Source organism: Stegodyphus dumicola, chromosome 2, assembly GCF_044657685.1.
Source record: "Stegodyphus dumicola isolate Sdum_Otavi_A_Nest chromosome 2, ASM4465768v1".
NCBI classification, from domain to species: domain Eukaryota; kingdom Metazoa; phylum Arthropoda; class Arachnida; order Araneae; family Eresidae; genus Stegodyphus; species Stegodyphus dumicola.
Window position 1 is genome coordinate 117,929,401 of NC_140769.1, and position 18,044 is coordinate 117,947,444.

The window sequence follows — 18,044 nt, forward strand, 5'->3', positions numbered from 1 at the left end:
GGTTTCACCTTTGCCAGAGGTTCATTGTTGCCCACTTTGGGTTTTTATTATCGAGTTTCAAAATTTAAAGATAATTCATTGTGCAATTCAATTTCAACATGCACTGACTGAAAACTTTCTGAAGGTACCAATTCATCATCTTCAAACACATCAATCTCAGGATTTTCAACACAATACCTTAAGCATATATTATGTAAAATGGCCACCAGATATGACCATTTTACATATTTTGCTTTGTGAATACAATAGTGTTCCACTAGTATCGTACAGTACCCTAGATCTTGATTTGATCTCTATAGCTGCACGAACTTTTCTGTGCTCCTCATTATAGAGATATTCCCGTGATAAAATGGGAATATAATCCACTATCTCCCAAAGATATGCATGATGCGACAAAATACTATCTAGATTTTGTTTGAGTCCACTCAAACTCCATATAAATGCATCATGAGTATTGCCTGGCCATTGTCCTACAGCATAGAGAACCCTCAGACCAGCATCTCATACCTAGAAAAACATAAATCCTAAGTCAAAAGAAAGTTTCATCTGAAATTTTAATACACAGATTTTTAACATTGAATATAGTTTATATATTAATAAATCAGTCTTTTTAAGGAGTTTACTTTCCATTTTTAACAAAAATATGTCACTGTTTTTTCATTATTAAAAATATGCAATAAAACGTTAAAACAAAACAAAACAAAACAAAAAAAAAAACTTTATAGCTACCCTTTTTCATTAAATTGTAGTAAATAGGTGATTCTAAAAGCTTTTGTATTATTTAATATCAATACTTCACTATAATTATAGTATAGATAGTTTTGTTATTATTATTTGAATAATAATAATAAAACATTCTTGCAGTAATTTGAAATGACTATAATATTATACTTATTATCATATATTTCTTACCTTTTCACCATTAATGGAAAATTTATTTTTCCGGTTAATGAAGACAAAACAAAAATTAATATCACACCACACTCCCACACTCGCAACATCTGCGGTTTCATTTGAATGTAACCCAAAATAATTCTTAGTAAGCTAGGTAGAATCACATTTGTGATTGCTCTCCAGTTCTTTTACAGCTGGTCAAGAGAATTAACATCTACTGTATGTGGAAATAGAGAACAAAACAGTAAGAAATTGGAACAATTACCTGTAGACAACTTGTATTCATAGCATTCTAAAATGAGCTTTTGGTAAAATTTGACCGCAAATTAAACAGTAGTAATGAACGAATGTTTTTACGAAGTGGGTCCAATACTTTCACAGCAGGGCTATTTCATGTATTCTGCAGAGAGACTGATGTATGGTTTGTTGTAACTGCTGTATACAAATGTCTGGCTACTGCATTCCAAAATTCGCAGTAATTAACGATTTCGATCATTACTACGAAAAAAAAAAAAAACGGGATGAAAAAGAAAGAATCCTGATACAATAACATTAAAAATTTGTGTGTTTACATATAAAAATCTATAATATTCTCAAATAGGTCATTTAAGCATAATCTTTGATTCGGAAACATTTCCAGAAGTATTTCAGTTTTCATAATCTAAAGTAAAAACAAACCTGCTTTTGCAGAGAATATCCATTGGCAGTTGCCTTCAGAAAAGGTTTCAATTCATTGAAGCAAACCGATTTAATCTGAATCAACTGATGAATTCACGCTCCGACATTTCAAAAGCATTACGACTGTCTCTTAAATGCCAAGGAATTTGATCAGCATTTCTCCGATATCTTAAACGTCTGCGCAAAATCACTTCAGCCATCTTGTTTACAGTCGCTGTTAAGAGTTTGCGTCAGGTCAGGAGTAAGGCTACTATAAAGGGGAGCTGAATCATCATCCATTTTGAAGCTAACTTGTTGGTATTCGCTATTGGATTAGCACTGATTTCTTGACATATTTGTGGATCGATTCCGACCTAATTTTCAGAAAAATGGGTGGTTGTGCTGCACCAAATTGTTCGAATCAGTCTAAAAATAACTTTAGGATGTTTCGTTTCCCTAGAAATGAAGAAAGACGAAGAAAATGGATAGTTAATTCTCATCGAGATCAATGGATCCCGGGCCTAGGAGCGTATCTTTGTGAGGTAAGTTCAGCTTCGTATTTTTCCATAGAATGTTAGAAAAATTACTCTTCTTGGTACTTTAAAATATTTATTTTCATTTAACTGTCACTTATTGACGATCAACTGATTTTATAAGTACAAAATCAACTGCGGAATGTGTATGTGTTTGTGCAGTAAAATATCGTTGTTTCATGTTGTTTCTTTTGTTATCGTGAAAAGTTTATACCGTTTGTAAAATTTATATCATACATTTCATGTAAACTTTGTGCTCAGTTAGAAATGTGATGTGCCTTTTTCTTTCTTTAATTTTACTGTACGATTGGTGATTTAAAGTAGCATTCTATGTTTTGATTCTGATATATTGTCGCCAAATCGGATAGTTGGCGCCAATGTTAAAAACTGGATGGTATGATCCAAATAATAAATGATTTTGTTTTTTCTTTATAGTAAGATAAACATATTCTGTATTTTTAGACATTTTTAAGAAGTTAAATATTAATTTAAATATTCGATGAATCGTTTTGATCCCATTATTATCCTTTATTGTAGTAGCAAATCTTAATGTTGTATTTTTAACTATAGGTACTTTAAATTTATTTTTAGTGTGTGAGCAGGAAATATATTTTAAGTAGTTTTACAAACATGATTACTTTTTAAAAATTTTGTTCTATTTTCATAAAAAAATTTTAATTTATCAGAAAATTACATTCTTAAATTATTATAATATATGTAACTGTAATTTAATACTAGTGCTTTTGATTTTAATGTTAAATTTCATGCATGCTTTTGTTAAATATGCAGGTACATTTTGAAGAAAATCAATTTGAATGCTCTAGGCAAGATGGGCATAAAAAACTCAAGCCCAATGCTGTGCCAACTCTTTTCAATGTGCCTAATCCCCCACAACTGTTGACCCCACAGCGTCTAAAAGGCATTGGTTTACCAAAGCACCGTTAAGTTACATCCAATTTTTGTAATGTATGTGTTTTTTTTTATTTTTATGGTTTTTCATAAAAAAAAATATGTTTTTATTACAAATGGACTAAATTGCTTTATAAAAGAATCAAAATATTGAAATTAAGGCATTATGTGATAAAGCTGTAATTACAGTCCCTAAGATTAGATTAAAAAATTAAAATTTTGCTGTTGTTATATATATAATTAAGTATGTACTTTGTTATTATAATCATATATTGAAAATTAAGCATAAAACCTCAATTTGATGTAGTTTTTGGATAAAGTTTTTGTAGTTTTTCGAGGACGGTCATACATGGGTCTGGTTTCTTCAAATTTGCTCCTAAAAGAAAGAAACCGGTATCTGATTGCCTTCAAAGTCAAAAGAGTTTAAATCAAAATTTGTATTAAAATAAAGTTGCTTTTTTGCTTAATTTTAAATTCCAGATAAATAGAGAGAAATATGTATGGAGTAAGTAGAAGAAATAATATTGAAATTAATAATTTTAATCTTGAGTAATACAATAATATAGTTATAATACATTGATTTAAATGTATATTTTAATGTCTTATATGTCTTGTCTGAATGTTGTTATTTTTTGTTTAAAGATTTACAAAACTTATTAGGATTATTTATATTATTTATTATTAAAATTACATTAAGTATATTTTATTTATCAGCATTTTCAGGTATCCTTACTTATATGTGTTTCATAATTTTTGCATCTTCAGGGTGGCTTGCTGCACGGTTTACCTTTATCAACTGAAGCGATTTCTGTTGCTGAACCATCTGTTGTAAGTCTTCATTTGAACAGTTATTAAATAAATATTTAGTATTATAAACTTTTTCTAAAAAGTATTAACACTGTTTCTAAAATTAAAAAATATATTAACGTAATATTTACTTATGTTTAAGAAGTATGAATGCTATGAACAGTCCAATGTATTTATGCTTTTTTATAAGTTGAGTTACTTTGAAAATGGTAATGATTATTTGTATTTATTTTTATCCGATCAGAGTTTATAATTTCTTTCACTTCCACATATTTCATATATTATAATTTCTTTTAGGTTCATTTGCCACAACCTTCAGCTTCATATTTTGGAGAAATAAATTTTGCTGCCGAAGTATCTGATGTAAATTGCCATTTTGCACTTCTAAAAAATTTTAATAGTTTTTTAACATCTATTCGTAAACTGTACTATGTTTTTTTAAATGTTTCCATCTTCATAATCATGCACTTTATTTCATTTCACCAGTGGTTGCAAATGTGTACATTACAGTACATCTCAGGTGTGTTTGCAACAACATTTAGCATTACCTTCTGATTAAATAACAGCTGCTAGTAAAGAATCTATTCTATGTTTTCATTTGAGCAGCTATTAAATGTCATATGTTTTACATATATTAATGAATTTTTATACGATTTCTGAAATATGAAATTGTTTGTCTTATGGTTGCTAAACAGCTGTACTATATCTGGCTGTTGTGCTATGGAATTATTTTTGAATTTTGAGTGTTAACAATTTATTATCTATTTATGAATTATAAAATGTTATGTAAAATAATTATTTCTTAAAATGAATGTAGTTTATTTTATCTGTATTTCTAAATTTCTTATATATATATTTCAGGTTTGTTTGCAAGAACAAGCTTCAACTTCATCTTGTGATAAAATGCCATCTATTTGTGAAGGATCTCATGTAAGATAATTAGTGTATTATTAAATTGCTTGCTTATACAAAACGTTTCTATTAACTTTTTTGGGGGGGTAAAAGGAATGTAATTAATTTCATCAGCATTTACAAATTCTTTGTGTACATTTCAGGTTTGTTTGCAAGAACAGCCTTTAGCCTCATTTTGCAATGAAATACCATCTATTTGTGAAGGCTCTGATGTAAGTTGATAACTAATGTATAATTAAATTACTTCCTTATATGCATTTAAAATGTTCTATAAAGTAATTTTTTGGTAAAAGGAATGTAATTAATTTCATCAATAGTTGCAAATTCTCTATGTAAATTTCAGTTTTGTTTGCAAAAACAACCTTTAGATTCATCTTGCAACCAAATTGTAATTAATTTTAATTAATTTCATCAGCATTTGTGAAGGCTGTGATATAAGTTGATAATTTGTGTTATTAAATTGCTCATGATTATGGAGATAATCGATCCCTTGAAAAGCTGGAAATAAATTTTAAAAATCTATTTTTAAGTGAAATAAATTTTAAATATTAGAAAATAAAACAAAAATAATCTAGAAAATGCTGAAAACAATAGAGTCAAATTTAAAAACCCACCACAGTATAGGAAAAGAGACCTGGAACTTGCATTTTTATTTTGTGGATTTATTATCTGTTTAAGTTTGACATTTAATCCAAAGGGGCTTTGTCCCTGAAGGACTATTGTTTTCGTTTTGTATTGAAACACTATAAACGGCTGCATCACTTTTCAAATTGTTGCCACCAAATATTATCACCCTGTACTATATTTAAAGAAATTATATAGTGAAGACTCATAAATGCATGTATGTTTTTTGCATTCTGATAAAACAACGGTACCTAGAGCCATCAAATTTTGAATGACTTAATTCTACTGTGAATGTGGACATCTGGAAGACCGAATTTGAAATTCAGAATTTGTTTTAATATATATTTTATATGTTGTAAAACTTTAACGAATTTTTGATTAACAAACTTGAGGATTTCAAAGCGAGCAATGGCAATGTTGTACAGAAAAGACACTTTTATCTCCAGTGTGTGAGACAATGAATCGGGAATTCTGAAGATATGTTCATTTTAAAATTATCTTGCAATATTGCTGTTGAACTGAATTTTATAGTTTAAGTGTGAAAAACTTGATATTTAATAAATAAAGGTAAAACACAAAATGTTAAAAAAAGGCCCCTTTGGGTGTAATTTAAAATCTGAAACCTTTCAGATCTTTTTTGTTTGTTTGTTGTGTTCCCCCCTTCTTTGATAATTATTCATATAGATTTTTTCTTTATTCCAGGATGTTCTTTTAAGGAATTTTATAAAACAGCAGACTGAATTGATCTCGCTTCTGCAATGCGAGAACAAAATATTACTGAAAGAACTTACAGCAACCAAAAAAAAATGAAATTAATGTTTTAAAAAAATAGCATAGCACTGAAATTCAACTTCATGACCTTCAAGTACAGCATGAGGAATTGCTGAAAGGAGTGAAAACATTTCTTTCAGATGAACAAATAGCAATGTTGAAAATTCCTCGTAGAAGCATTGCAAAATGGTCTAACAAGGGAATAATAAAAGGCCTCAAAGTTAGATTTGCCTTGGGCAAGCATGGTTATAATTACTTGCACAGAATAGGTTTTCCGTGCCTTCATACAGCACTTTAAATAAAAGACTTCAAGGTCTTGAAATGAATTTTGGAGTCATCAGTGAGATGATTGAACCTTTGAAAATTAAAGGAGAAAAAATGAATGCTAGTGATAAAGACTGTATTTTATCATTGGATGAAATGGAGATTTCTGGCAATCCTGATTTTGATATTTCAAAACGTAAATTTATTGGTAAATGTACATTAGGAAATCAAAAGGGTACAGGAAATCACTATTTAGTTATTTTACTAAGAGGTTTGAAGCTGAAATGGAAGCAAGTGGTTGCCCATGAGATAACTGGACAGGTAACAGGATGCCAGCTCAAACAACTTGTTGTCAATGTTATCGAAGCTGTCAATTCTGTTGGATTTAATGTTGCTGGTATTGTTAGCGATATGGCAGCAGTAAATAGAAGCCTGTGGAATTCTTTGGGAATATCTGTTTCTCAAAACCAAAGAAATAATTTCACTACTGAAATTAAGGGCAAAATTATTTATGTATTTGCAGATGTGCCACATCTTTTAAAAAATCTCTGGTCTGCAACTCTTAATCATAGTATAAAACTGCCCAGTTATGTTTGCAATAAAGAAAATTTGGTTACTTTGCATGTATCTGCAGGATTTATAAAAGATATCTGGATTACTGAAACAAACCAAAATTGTGGTTTGAGAACTATGCATCATCTCAGCAAAGAAGACCTCTTCCCCTCACATTTTGATAAAATGAATGTTGCTTCTGCTGTGAGATTTTTTCCAATTAAAACAGCTGTGGGATTGGAGAAGGCAGTAGCTTTAAAAGAGATAAGCCCTAATGCTCTTTCAACAGCATGGTGGATAAGATTTATATGTCAGTGGTTTCAAATGCTATCCTCTAGATGTAGAAAGAACTCAATTTCTGTGAGAAATAAAAGCAAAAAAATTGAGTTACTTTTTGAATTTATTAATGTTATACAGCTTATAGAAATTGGTAAAGGGTGGAAACCATTACATACTGGTTTCATTCTTTCTACTTTATCAGCCATACAGTTAGCAGAGGCATGTTTTCTGAATGATTTTCAGTTTATTTTGACGAGCAGATTGACACAAGATGCTCTAGAAAATGTATTTTCTCAGATACGCAGAAAAGCTGGTTTGAGGCCAAGTGCTTTGCAAGCTGTGAAAGCATTAAAGCTTATCTGTTTATCTCAGTTTATATCTGACATTAAGAACTCCAGTTATGCTACTGATTCAGATATTTACTTATTAAACTATGCGAAAGATGAATTTGAATTTCTGAAGGAGAAAAAGCTTTAGAGCCTGTTACCATACCAGAAGTTTCTGATGTATCTCTACAGAATCTCACCCTTAGTGAGGAAAATAACGTCTGTTATATTGCAGGAGCTGCAATAAATTCTGTTTTGAAAAATGCTTGTAATTCATGCTCACAGTTTCTCTTAGTTTGTGAGCAAAATACTCCTTCCATTGATGAAAATAAGCAGTACATAATTAATTTTGCAAATTTAGGTGGGCTTAAATGTCCTTCTCCAGAAATTTTTAAATTGTGCCTTCTGTGTGAAAAAATAATTCAAAATTTTTTAGACGAAATAATACATGGAAATGTAACTATGGATGTGGAATTTGTTAATATGATTTGTAAGAAAGCAGGCGAGGTAAATATTCCCTCCTGTTGCAATATCAAAGCAAAGATAATAAAATATTATTTGACTGCCCGTGGAATTGGTCTCAAGAAGCTTCTTCAAAATAAAAGGCAGCAGCGGCAAAGTTTTGCATTTCCTGCTTTTAAAAGGAAGAAAGTAAACTAGAATCTAGTCAAGAGTTTAAGAAGTTTTTGCTGTTCAGTTCTGTCTGTAAAAAAGTAGAGTAGTTGTCACTGAAAAATTGCTGTTTGTCTCTTCGAATAATAATTAGGCCCACCAACAGCTGAATGGTTAAAGTTACTGAATGCTGGGAGTTCCATCTTCTGTTCTATTTCCGAACAGGCTGCCTGCATGGTTGGTTTTTTTTGTGGTTTTTCCCCATGTGTAATGTGAATACAAGACAGTTCTCCTTAGAAAGTCCTCTACAATAGAAGATCTCATAGTCAGCTAAATCGGATTTACTTTTGTGTGACCTTAAATGAGGCATCAATTGTGAATCTGTTTTGGCATGTTATTAGGAATTTTAAATGAAACATTTATTGCTGTTGTGAAAGAATGATCAACTGATGTTTACCTTACTAATTAATGTCTTATAGTATTGTAATGGCTTGCAGGATTTTTCATAATGGGATGTTGCATATGTTTTACTCTTCTTTTTTACCAAATAAATAGAGTATGTTCCTAATCAGACATTTCTTCTTTTGTACCAGGGTTATATAGTATGATGTGATAATTTGGATTTGTTTATAGAATACATAACAGTATTTTTTGACATTATAATAGAACCAGTGTATTTTATTTATTTACTTATTGCTTTAAAACAGATTTTGAATCAAGGCTTACTTCCCACCCCCTTTGGGTATGCACATAAAACATGTTTAAGCTATATTTATAATATATCAATGAGATACAGTGGATGGACAAAAATATGGAAACACCTTGTGAAATGCATGTTTGAAAAGAAAGATTGATTTTAATGAAATGTAGGTGGCGCTGGCGTTTTTGACTATTGACGCCACCTATACAACTTCGTAAATGTGCTAAACAGTTCAGTTGTTGTCGGAGTACTGTTATGTGAGGTTGTCATTGCATTATGTCAGAGTTAACAGACTTCGAACGTGGGCAAATTGTTGGAGCACGTATGGTAGATGCTTCCGTAAGCAAGGTAGCAGAGGTGTTTAGTGTTTCAAGAGGTACTGTATCGAAGATTTATTCCGTATATTTGAAAAGCGGAAAAACATCATCTGCTAAATCACAGGGTGGACGAAGGTGTGTCCTGAGTGATCGTGACAGATGATCATTAAGAGCAATTGTGACGAAAAATAAGAAGACCACAGCTGCAAAAGTTACTGCTGAAATGAATGTTGTGTTACCGAACCCTGTGAGTACCAAAACAATTAGAAGGGAGCTTCATAAACAGGGAATTGCTGGCCATGCTGCAATTGAGAAGCCACTCATCAGTGACGCTAATGCCCGTTACAGGAAAAGGTGGTGTTTAAATCATAAAGCCTGGACTATAGAGCAGTGGAAGCGAGTAATATGGTCTGACGAGTCTTCTTTCACATTGTTTCCCACTTCTAGCCGAGTTTACGTCTGGAGAACGCCATCTCAAGCCTATAATACAGACTGTTTGTTGCCAAGAGTGAAACATGGCGGGGGTTCTGTTCTGGTTTGGGCAGCCATATCGTGGTTCTCTGCTAGCCCCAAATGAACTGTGTCAGGGACATGGTTTTTTGCATTTATTCAAACATCTCCGCATATAAATGAGAATTAATTATATTATATTAGTTTTAAAAGTAAAACTAATATAATATCATTCTATATAAAGCTGTTTGATGTATAATGGAAAAAATTCAATTACTGCAGTATGTTTTAATAAAATTTGAATATAATAGACTGAATTGCACTACATTAGACAAAAAAGCAAAACATTTTTATTTATTTATCTTTATTTTCACTATATGTGTTTGTCATATGTTTGTTACTAGAGGACTTATTTTATAGATTTGAAGCTAAATAATATTTTTATGTTTTTACTTATGCAAATTAATTAATAAAAGAACTGTGATTTAAGTATTGTCTTTGCTGTGATATAGATTGAATCTTATTATGTTATGGAATTATCATTTAAATATTCAGATACGTGTAATATTAAGAGCATATGTATGTAAGTATAATTTTTCCAAGTATAATAAAAAGTAACCATCAACAACAAATAAACTTATAAGTAAATAGTATCTGTAAATTCTGTATGTAAAGGTATTATTTTTATTTTTATTTATTTGTGTGTGTATTATTTTAATATTGTTTATAGCTAAATAAAGAAAAAAAAAATTAATGGAATTTTTTACTCTATTAAATCTATGAATCCCACAGTCATCTGAGCATTGAAGTAATTTTTATAGCATTCTGCACTTCATTCTAAAAGCGTTATAATTTAAAGGTGTATATCTTGAATCAGTATTTAAAATCATAAAGTGTTTAGCAGCTTTTTCTGGAAACACACACAAAATAACATTTTTAACAAATTTGCTACAGTAATAGACGCTTGATTCCATGTGAGCAAAATTCAAATAACATATTAAAAATAAAAAACAAAAATTAAAGATTAAACCTTATCCTAAATTAATGGAGGTTGAGGGATTTCCCTCAACCATATTAAGAATGTGGTTGAGGGAAAGCTCTTGTCAAAAAATACATTTTGAGATAAATAACATTATGCGTGTATTTAAAAGAAAAAATTGAAAATTCAATAAAGGAATTCAAAAAGAAAGCATAAAAATACAAATTTGGCAAATTGTATTAATACTAAAAATACAAATTTGAAATATGATATGTGAAAATGTTTTAGAAACTTTTAAAATAACTTGAATCATACGAGAAATTTGGCAATTTAAAAAAAAAATACGAGAAAGAATCTGTACTGCAGACAAAAGAAGGGGAAAAAGCCACACATCTTTATAGGAGTGCAGAAAAAAGCTGAAATTCGGATTCTCTAGAATGTTAAATTTTAGCGGACAGCGCTAAAGAGCCAAAGTTGCCGCTCCACACCTAAATTGCAACCCTAAAGCTTAGATTCAAAATGGCTGACGAGTCAGCCTGTATCTCTAGTAGCTCTAGTCAGGAGTAGCCGCAAAATTCCTCTATGGTAGTGACGTATTTTCAGACAAGCGTCTAGCCCCTCAGACGCTAGTTTCCTCCTGGTTCCTCCCTGAACATCTGCGCAGATTATTGCGCATGTCGTCATTTCCCTGAAGGCGCCTCGTATTTACTATTATTTACTTTTCTCTTTGCCCTGCTGTGGTAGCAAAGATTATGTATTCTAGCGTGTGATTGCAGATACAGTTCTCTTTTTTATTTTACTTCGATTATTATATTTTCTGCACAAAATCAAGAAAAACTGTCCCTTTCAGGGCCAAGTACTTCTGTTTCCTCAGAAGGTATTTTTGATTCTAAATCGAATCAAAATTAGGAAGGAGTAATCGTGAGCGATAATTCAGTATGATAATTCTGGTTGTGTTGTGAGTGATATGGTTCGTTGTGCAAATGATTTTAGTATAGCTCAGAGTGATTTTGTTTGCCGTGATTGTTTAAAACTTTCAACTATAGATACAATTTGAAACGCGATGCATATAAATTTCATTACAATAATACTGCATTAATTGAGTCTCTGAAAACTAAGAGTTCTAATAGTATGGTTGATTGTGCAAATAAATTTAGTGTGGCTGAGAGTAATTTTGTGTGCTCTGATTGCTTAAAAACGTACCAAAATAAATGCAGTTTGAAACGGCATACCAACACATTACACTGTAATAATACTACATTAATGATTCTCACCAAGCTACAAATGTGAGGACTGCCATCTGAAATTTAATGACATAAAAAATTGTAAATATCATCAAAATAAAATTCATACTTCTAACAGGTAATTATGTGTGTCCTGTATGTTATGCTAATTTTGAAAAGCGAGAAATAATATTTCATTTCAATAATGTTCCTGATGTTGACTTGAATCATACTGAGCTAGAATTTAATTCATTTAATGATTTTTTGGCATGGAAGGCAGAAATTGAAAATAATATGAAGACAAAATTTCTTATGGAGTAGGCATATTTAATATACATGGTGTAATGCCACTGTTTAAGAAATTTTATATCAGAAAGTAAAGGTTTGCGTCACTTAAAAATCCTTAATAGCAATAAAATAAATGCATATTGCCCAGCTGCATTAAAAGTAACAGAACATACAGATGGCAAATGTGTAGTGTCATATCAGAAAATACATATTGGCTATTAGAATGATTTAGGTCACTTATTTTTAACAACAGATGAAATAAAAAATATTGCATCAAAGATAGCAGCAAAAATTTCTCTGGATAATATTTTAGATGAAATTAGAAATTCTCTATAAGATGCTGGGCTTGAGAGGGTTCATTTACTTGCAAAACAAGATTTACATAACAGTAAAAATCTTTCAATTTGTCTTCTAATTCTGTTAAACATGAAAATGATTAGGTTTGTGTAGATACGTGGGTACCTCAAATGCAAAATCCTGAACATCCATGTATTTCATTTTATAAAACCCAGGGATCAAGAAAGCATGAGTGAATATTGTACACAATATTCATTTCTAAAAGGAAATTATTTTGTTTTGATAATGATGACAGAAGCACAAAGAGAGATACTGAAAAAATTTTGTTCTGACTTGTATATGTATTGATGGTACACATGGGGTGAATGCATACAGATTTCATAACTTTACTTACAATAGATGATTTACACCAAAGATTCCTTTGTGCATTTTTAATTTCTAATCGATGTGATCAGCCAGTTTTTTTTTCATGTATTAAAGAAAACGTTGGGCAGATACAACCACAAATATTTATGTGTGATATGGCTAAATCTTTTTTTAATGCTTGGGAGTCTGAAATGGGTTTACTACAGAAACTTCTTTTTTGTGCATGGCATATTGATAGAGCCTGGAGAAACAATTTTTAAAAAAATTAATGGCGTTGAAAAACAGGCAAAAACATATAAAATTATTAGATCTCTCTTAGAAGAACAAGACATTCATACTTTTCATATACTGATAGAAGCAGCAATAAAATTACTTAAGATCCTGACACTATTGCATTTGCAAATTACTTTGAAACATATTATTTACAAAATACATCTAGCTGGGCATACTGTTATAGACTTCACAGTGGTGTTAACACAAACATGCACATCGAACGAATGCACCGAACATTAAAATATATTTGCAAAAAAATTTAAGAGATTGGATAACACTATATATGGTATTATGAAATTTGTAAGAGATAAAATGATTAATCGCTTAATTACAGCAAATAAAGGTAAATTAACAAGTAAGATTTGGGATTTAAGAATCAGACAGAAAACAAATGAAACACTATGTTTATAAGTAATACAGAATGAGAATGGGTGGTCTGTTTCATAAACACATAATACAGAAATATACAGTATACATGAAAGTAACAAAACTTGTACATGTCACATACAGTGCACCGAGTGTAATATATGCATTCATTGATATGTATGCAGCTGTTCTAGATTAATTCATCAGTTTGTAGATATATTAGGTATTTTTGTGGAAGCAAGCAAGATGAAAAATATTCAACGCTTTCGCCAGGAATCAAACCGCGGACCTCTGGATACACATCACACCATGAAGGCATGCCAAGAAGGTGGGAGAAATATTTTATCTCCCCCTTTTAAAGGACGACTGGAGTTTTTATGGGACCTAATCACCAAATCCTGGGTGTGGAGGACAATCATCTAACACCCTTTTAGTTCGAGTGCCACTGTACAGACATTAAAATTTTACATTGGAAGCAAGAGAGATTGAAAAATTAGCAATGGCTTCGCTAGGAATTGAACCGCAGACTTTTGGAATATGCGCCCAGTGTGCAGACCACCACACCAAGAAGGTGGGAGAAATACCTTATATGTTAGGTGGAGTATGTGCAAGCACACTAGAAATACTGCTACTTATTAAATACATTACTTACATCAGCACACTAGAAATATTACCACTTATACTACAACTACAATGCATAATAAATTATCCACTTAGTATAGATGATGAAAGTGAATTTTGAATTAAGTAGCCAAAAAAAAAAAAAAAATTGCAGACCCTCTCACTGGAACACAGAAAGAATGAACTAACATATTTAGAATTAGTAGATTCATTAAAATCTGACAAACAATGTGATGTGGAACACAGAAAAAATGAACGGTTAATCTTTGGATTATGGTAACTTGGCGAAAATTTGGCGACCAACTCTGCTACAGCAACCTGCTAGTTTTGTTTTGGACGCCATTTTGTTTTCACGAAGTAAAGGCTTTTTTTTACTCAACATTTTTTCCAACAATCTGCTAGCCGAATTACGCTTATACTAGAACTTTTGTGGAACAAAAATGTTTAATCATGACGAAGATTAGGTGCGAAATTGAGAGAAAGTGCAGAATCGCCCACTGCTTGCCGCGTTTTTAAGAACTGCACATACACGGTATCATCCATGTACACGTCGACCTATTTTCACTTAAAAAAAAATCCCAGAATTGCACAAAAATGGCATTGCGCACACTCTTGACTTTATCCATGTACACTGCTAAAGTCTTAGCTAGTAACTTTTATTGCCTTACCAAAATGTCGCCAAACTACTTGTTACCATATTCCAAAGATTAGCCGAATGAACTATAACAAACGTGTTTAGAATTAGTAGATTCATTAAAATCTGAGAAACAATGTGATGAGTTAAACAAGATTCTAAAATCAGCACCACTACAACTAGAAGCTGCTGATATGTTAAATGCGCAAGAAATACATTTCCCAAACTGCTAATAAAAATATTCCAACTAATAAAAATATAATACCCAAAAGATTCTCAAATACAAAACGAAAAATTAACTGACAAAAACTTCTACAGTAACTTCACAGAATGAAGACTAAAATACAGTTCTAAAAATTATTTTGGATCACAAAAATTTTACACATAATTTCACTGAAGAAACTTAACACATCTAGTGAAAAATATATACAGTGGCTCCCAAAAGTTTTCGTATACTTATGATTTTCATTAAAATAGGGTTCTATCCATTAATTTAAAGTAAACTTTCTGAATGAGATTTTAATAATAAGATCTATAATATATTCGTAACAAAATTACATGAAATATTTTTGAAATATAGTGAAACTTTATTTTTAAGAAATTAATAATCAAAAAATGATAAACATTTTATCTCGCAAAAGTCTTTGTACACTGAAATATTTTTGGATAAAATCAAAATTAGAATAATCAGTTGCTTTTTTTTTAATTTTTACATTCTGGTGGCATTTAAAAAATCGTTTGCTTTAATTGTTTACTGTTTACTTCATAATATTCTATTTATTATTGAAAAATGGGTCGCAGTCATAAAGAAATTACAGCATTCGAAAATTGATCATAAATAAATTTGCAATATCAATATCATAATATTAAATAAATTTGCAATATCAATAAATTAGTTAATTTACCCCATTCTACAGTGCAGTATGTGATAAAACGCTTTAAAGAAGAAAATTGGATTGAAAACAAGGTAAGAAAAAGTCGACAGAGAAAGTTAACTAAACGTGATAAGGGATTTATTCTTAGAAAATTTGTAAAAAACCTGCGTTTGAGTTCTGTAAAAGTTTCTGCAGAATTTAATGCAAAGTTTTCTACTTTGATTTCACCTGAAACTGTTCAACGACTTCTCAGAGAAACTGGATTACATGGGCGTTCTACCCGTAAAAATAATTTTGTTAGTGAGAAAAACAGAAAGCATTCGCAAAAATCAATGATAAATACACCCGAAACGTACTGGAATAATGTCCTATTTGCTGACGAAAGCAAATTTAACATTTTTGGTTCCGATGGTCGAATAACTGTATGGAGAAGAAAAAATGAGGAACTTCATTCTAAGAACTTAGTTGGAACAGTTAAGCATGGGGGTGGAGGTGTTTTTGTGGGGGGGGGCATGACAGCATCAGGACTAGGTAATTTGGTATTTATTGATGGCATAATGAATCATTCTTTTTATTTAAATATTTAAGAGACAATTTAAAATTATTAGCCCAAAATTTGGGTATTGGAAACAACTTTATTTTTAATCATGATAACGATCCTAAGTATACGGCTCTCAACGTTTGCCAGTAGTGTCTCTATAATTGTCCACAGGTTTTGAAAACACCACCTCAGTTGACAGATTTAAACCCATAGAACACATTTGGAAAGAGCTGGAGGTTAGAATACGAAATCACAACATCAAAATGAAAAGCGAACTCAAAACAGCCATGATAGAAAGAATGGGTGAACATTGATACAGAAATTACCCCCCCCAAAAAAAAAAGAACTAGTAAAATCTATTCCCAGATGTTTGAAAGCTGTTGTGGATGCTAAAGGATATCCTACTAATATTAATTTAACGAAAAATGAAAACATTTACTAATATGTCAAGATTTTTTTTGAAGTGTACGAAGACTTTTGTGAGATAAAATGTTTGTCATTTTTTTATTATTAATTTCTTAAAAATGAATTTTTGCTATATTTAAAAAATATTTCATGTAATCTTGTTACAAATAGATTATAAATCTTGAACATTGTAAGTCTCATTCAGAAAGTTTACTTTTGATTAATGGATAGAGTCCTATTTCAATGAAAATCATAAGTGTACTAACACTTTTGGGAGCCACTGTATTTTAACAATAGTCATTAGTACCTATTCACAATTCCTTTTGTCCATTTTTATGATCTAAAATATCATCTTTCAGCTGCCTGTAAGTGAATCAAAATCGTAAAAACAACCTTGTATTTAGCGTAACTATAGTGAAACAATTGATTTCGAGGTCCCTCATCATCAGGAGAAAGAAATACCTAGAAAGAAGAAAATAAAGGAGAAGGAGTCTCAGAAACACGTAGTCCTTATCAGCACTGCACGTGGTTATAACTGTATTTTTAATTAATGTTGCACTGGCCGCCTACTTTTACTGAGCCAGGCTATCTGATCAAGCATAAAGGACAAGAAAAATTAGAGAAGTTAAAATAGGGAGCGAGGGGCAAATGCACCTTCACGCTCAAAATCTGAACATCAAATAATGAATGCCTGTATGTGTTTTATATGTGTCAGATGATATTTTTTTCTTATTTATATGATACTCTCTCTCTCTCATTCTTCAGAACTTCTCTTTAGTAATAAGATAATTCCAACTCTGATCCTTAAAATGATCAGGAACAGATGTAGAAGGTCAGAACAGGGTTTTGAACCTTTATCTCAGGTCCTCGTGATAGGCTGATGTATTCTGTGATTAATCCATTAACGGTTTGGCCCGGATTTTCTCGTTCTTTTATGCAGGTCTCTTAACGGTTCGTTACGGATTATTGTTAGTTTAAATGTATCCTCGGAAACGGACAGTCCCGTGTTTTTGTATTATCGAAAAAACACGCTAAAAAGGACTAGCCCGTATTTTTGTATGTCTTCCAACCCCCAATGCCTAAGGGGACAAGGGTCCATGCCATTCTGACGACAATGGGTAATGGCTGTCATTAGCGTGGGGAGAAATCTTCTTGATGTTTTGGGATAAAGGCCTTACACTGACTCTAAAGAAACAAATTTATTACCAGTTACAAAGTGGATGCATATATAAAGGGATTTAAGAATTTCCGTTTTAGAGCAGTTATTGAATAAAAAATAGAATTTTTTACAAAATGAACGTTTACCTATAAGAGCATTAATGAATTAAAACGAGAAAACTAAAAGTAATAAATGCAAACATAAAAATCTGAAAATGCAAATATTTCAGATTTTACATTAGGTTCAAAGGGCGTTTTTTTAACGGTTTGTGGGTTACCTTTATTTTTAAATATCATGTTCTTCGCACTTAAACCATAAAACTTCAGTTAAACAGCAATACCACAAAATAAATTTTAAATGAGCATATCTTTAGAATTTCCGATACACAGCCTCGCCCGTTGAAGATAATT

General features: G+C 31.1%; 1 protein-coding gene across 3 annotated transcripts; it reads left to right on the forward strand.

Moving 5' to 3' along the window:
- Nucleotides 1–1,093: 1,093 nt before the first annotated feature.
- Nucleotides 1,094–6,176, forward strand: LOC146998565 (uncharacterized). 3 transcript variants are annotated; one of them, XM_085811090.1, is made up of 7 exons: nt 1,094–2,093; nt 2,874–3,050; nt 3,759–3,821; nt 4,098–4,163; nt 4,662–4,730; nt 4,856–4,924; nt 6,039–6,176. In XM_085811090.1, the coding sequence occupies exons 5-7, from the start codon at nt 4,704–4,706 to the stop codon at nt 6,144–6,146; spliced, it is 204 nt and encodes a 67-aa protein (XP_085667216.1). In that variant the 5' UTR covers nt 1,094–2,093; nt 2,874–3,050; nt 3,759–3,821; nt 4,098–4,163; nt 4,662–4,703; the 3' UTR covers nt 6,147–6,176. The 3 variants fall into 3 exon arrangements, 2 of the variants coding, with proteins under 2 accessions (XP_085667216.1, XP_085667217.1); XR_015039543.1 differs by lacking the exons at nt 4,662–4,730; nt 4,856–4,924; nt 6,039–6,176 and having other exon boundaries at nt 4,098–4,577; XM_085811091.1 differs by lacking the exons at nt 1,094–2,093; nt 2,874–3,050; nt 3,759–3,821 and having other exon boundaries at nt 3,862–4,163.
- Nucleotides 6,177–18,044: the final 11,868 nt, after the last annotated feature.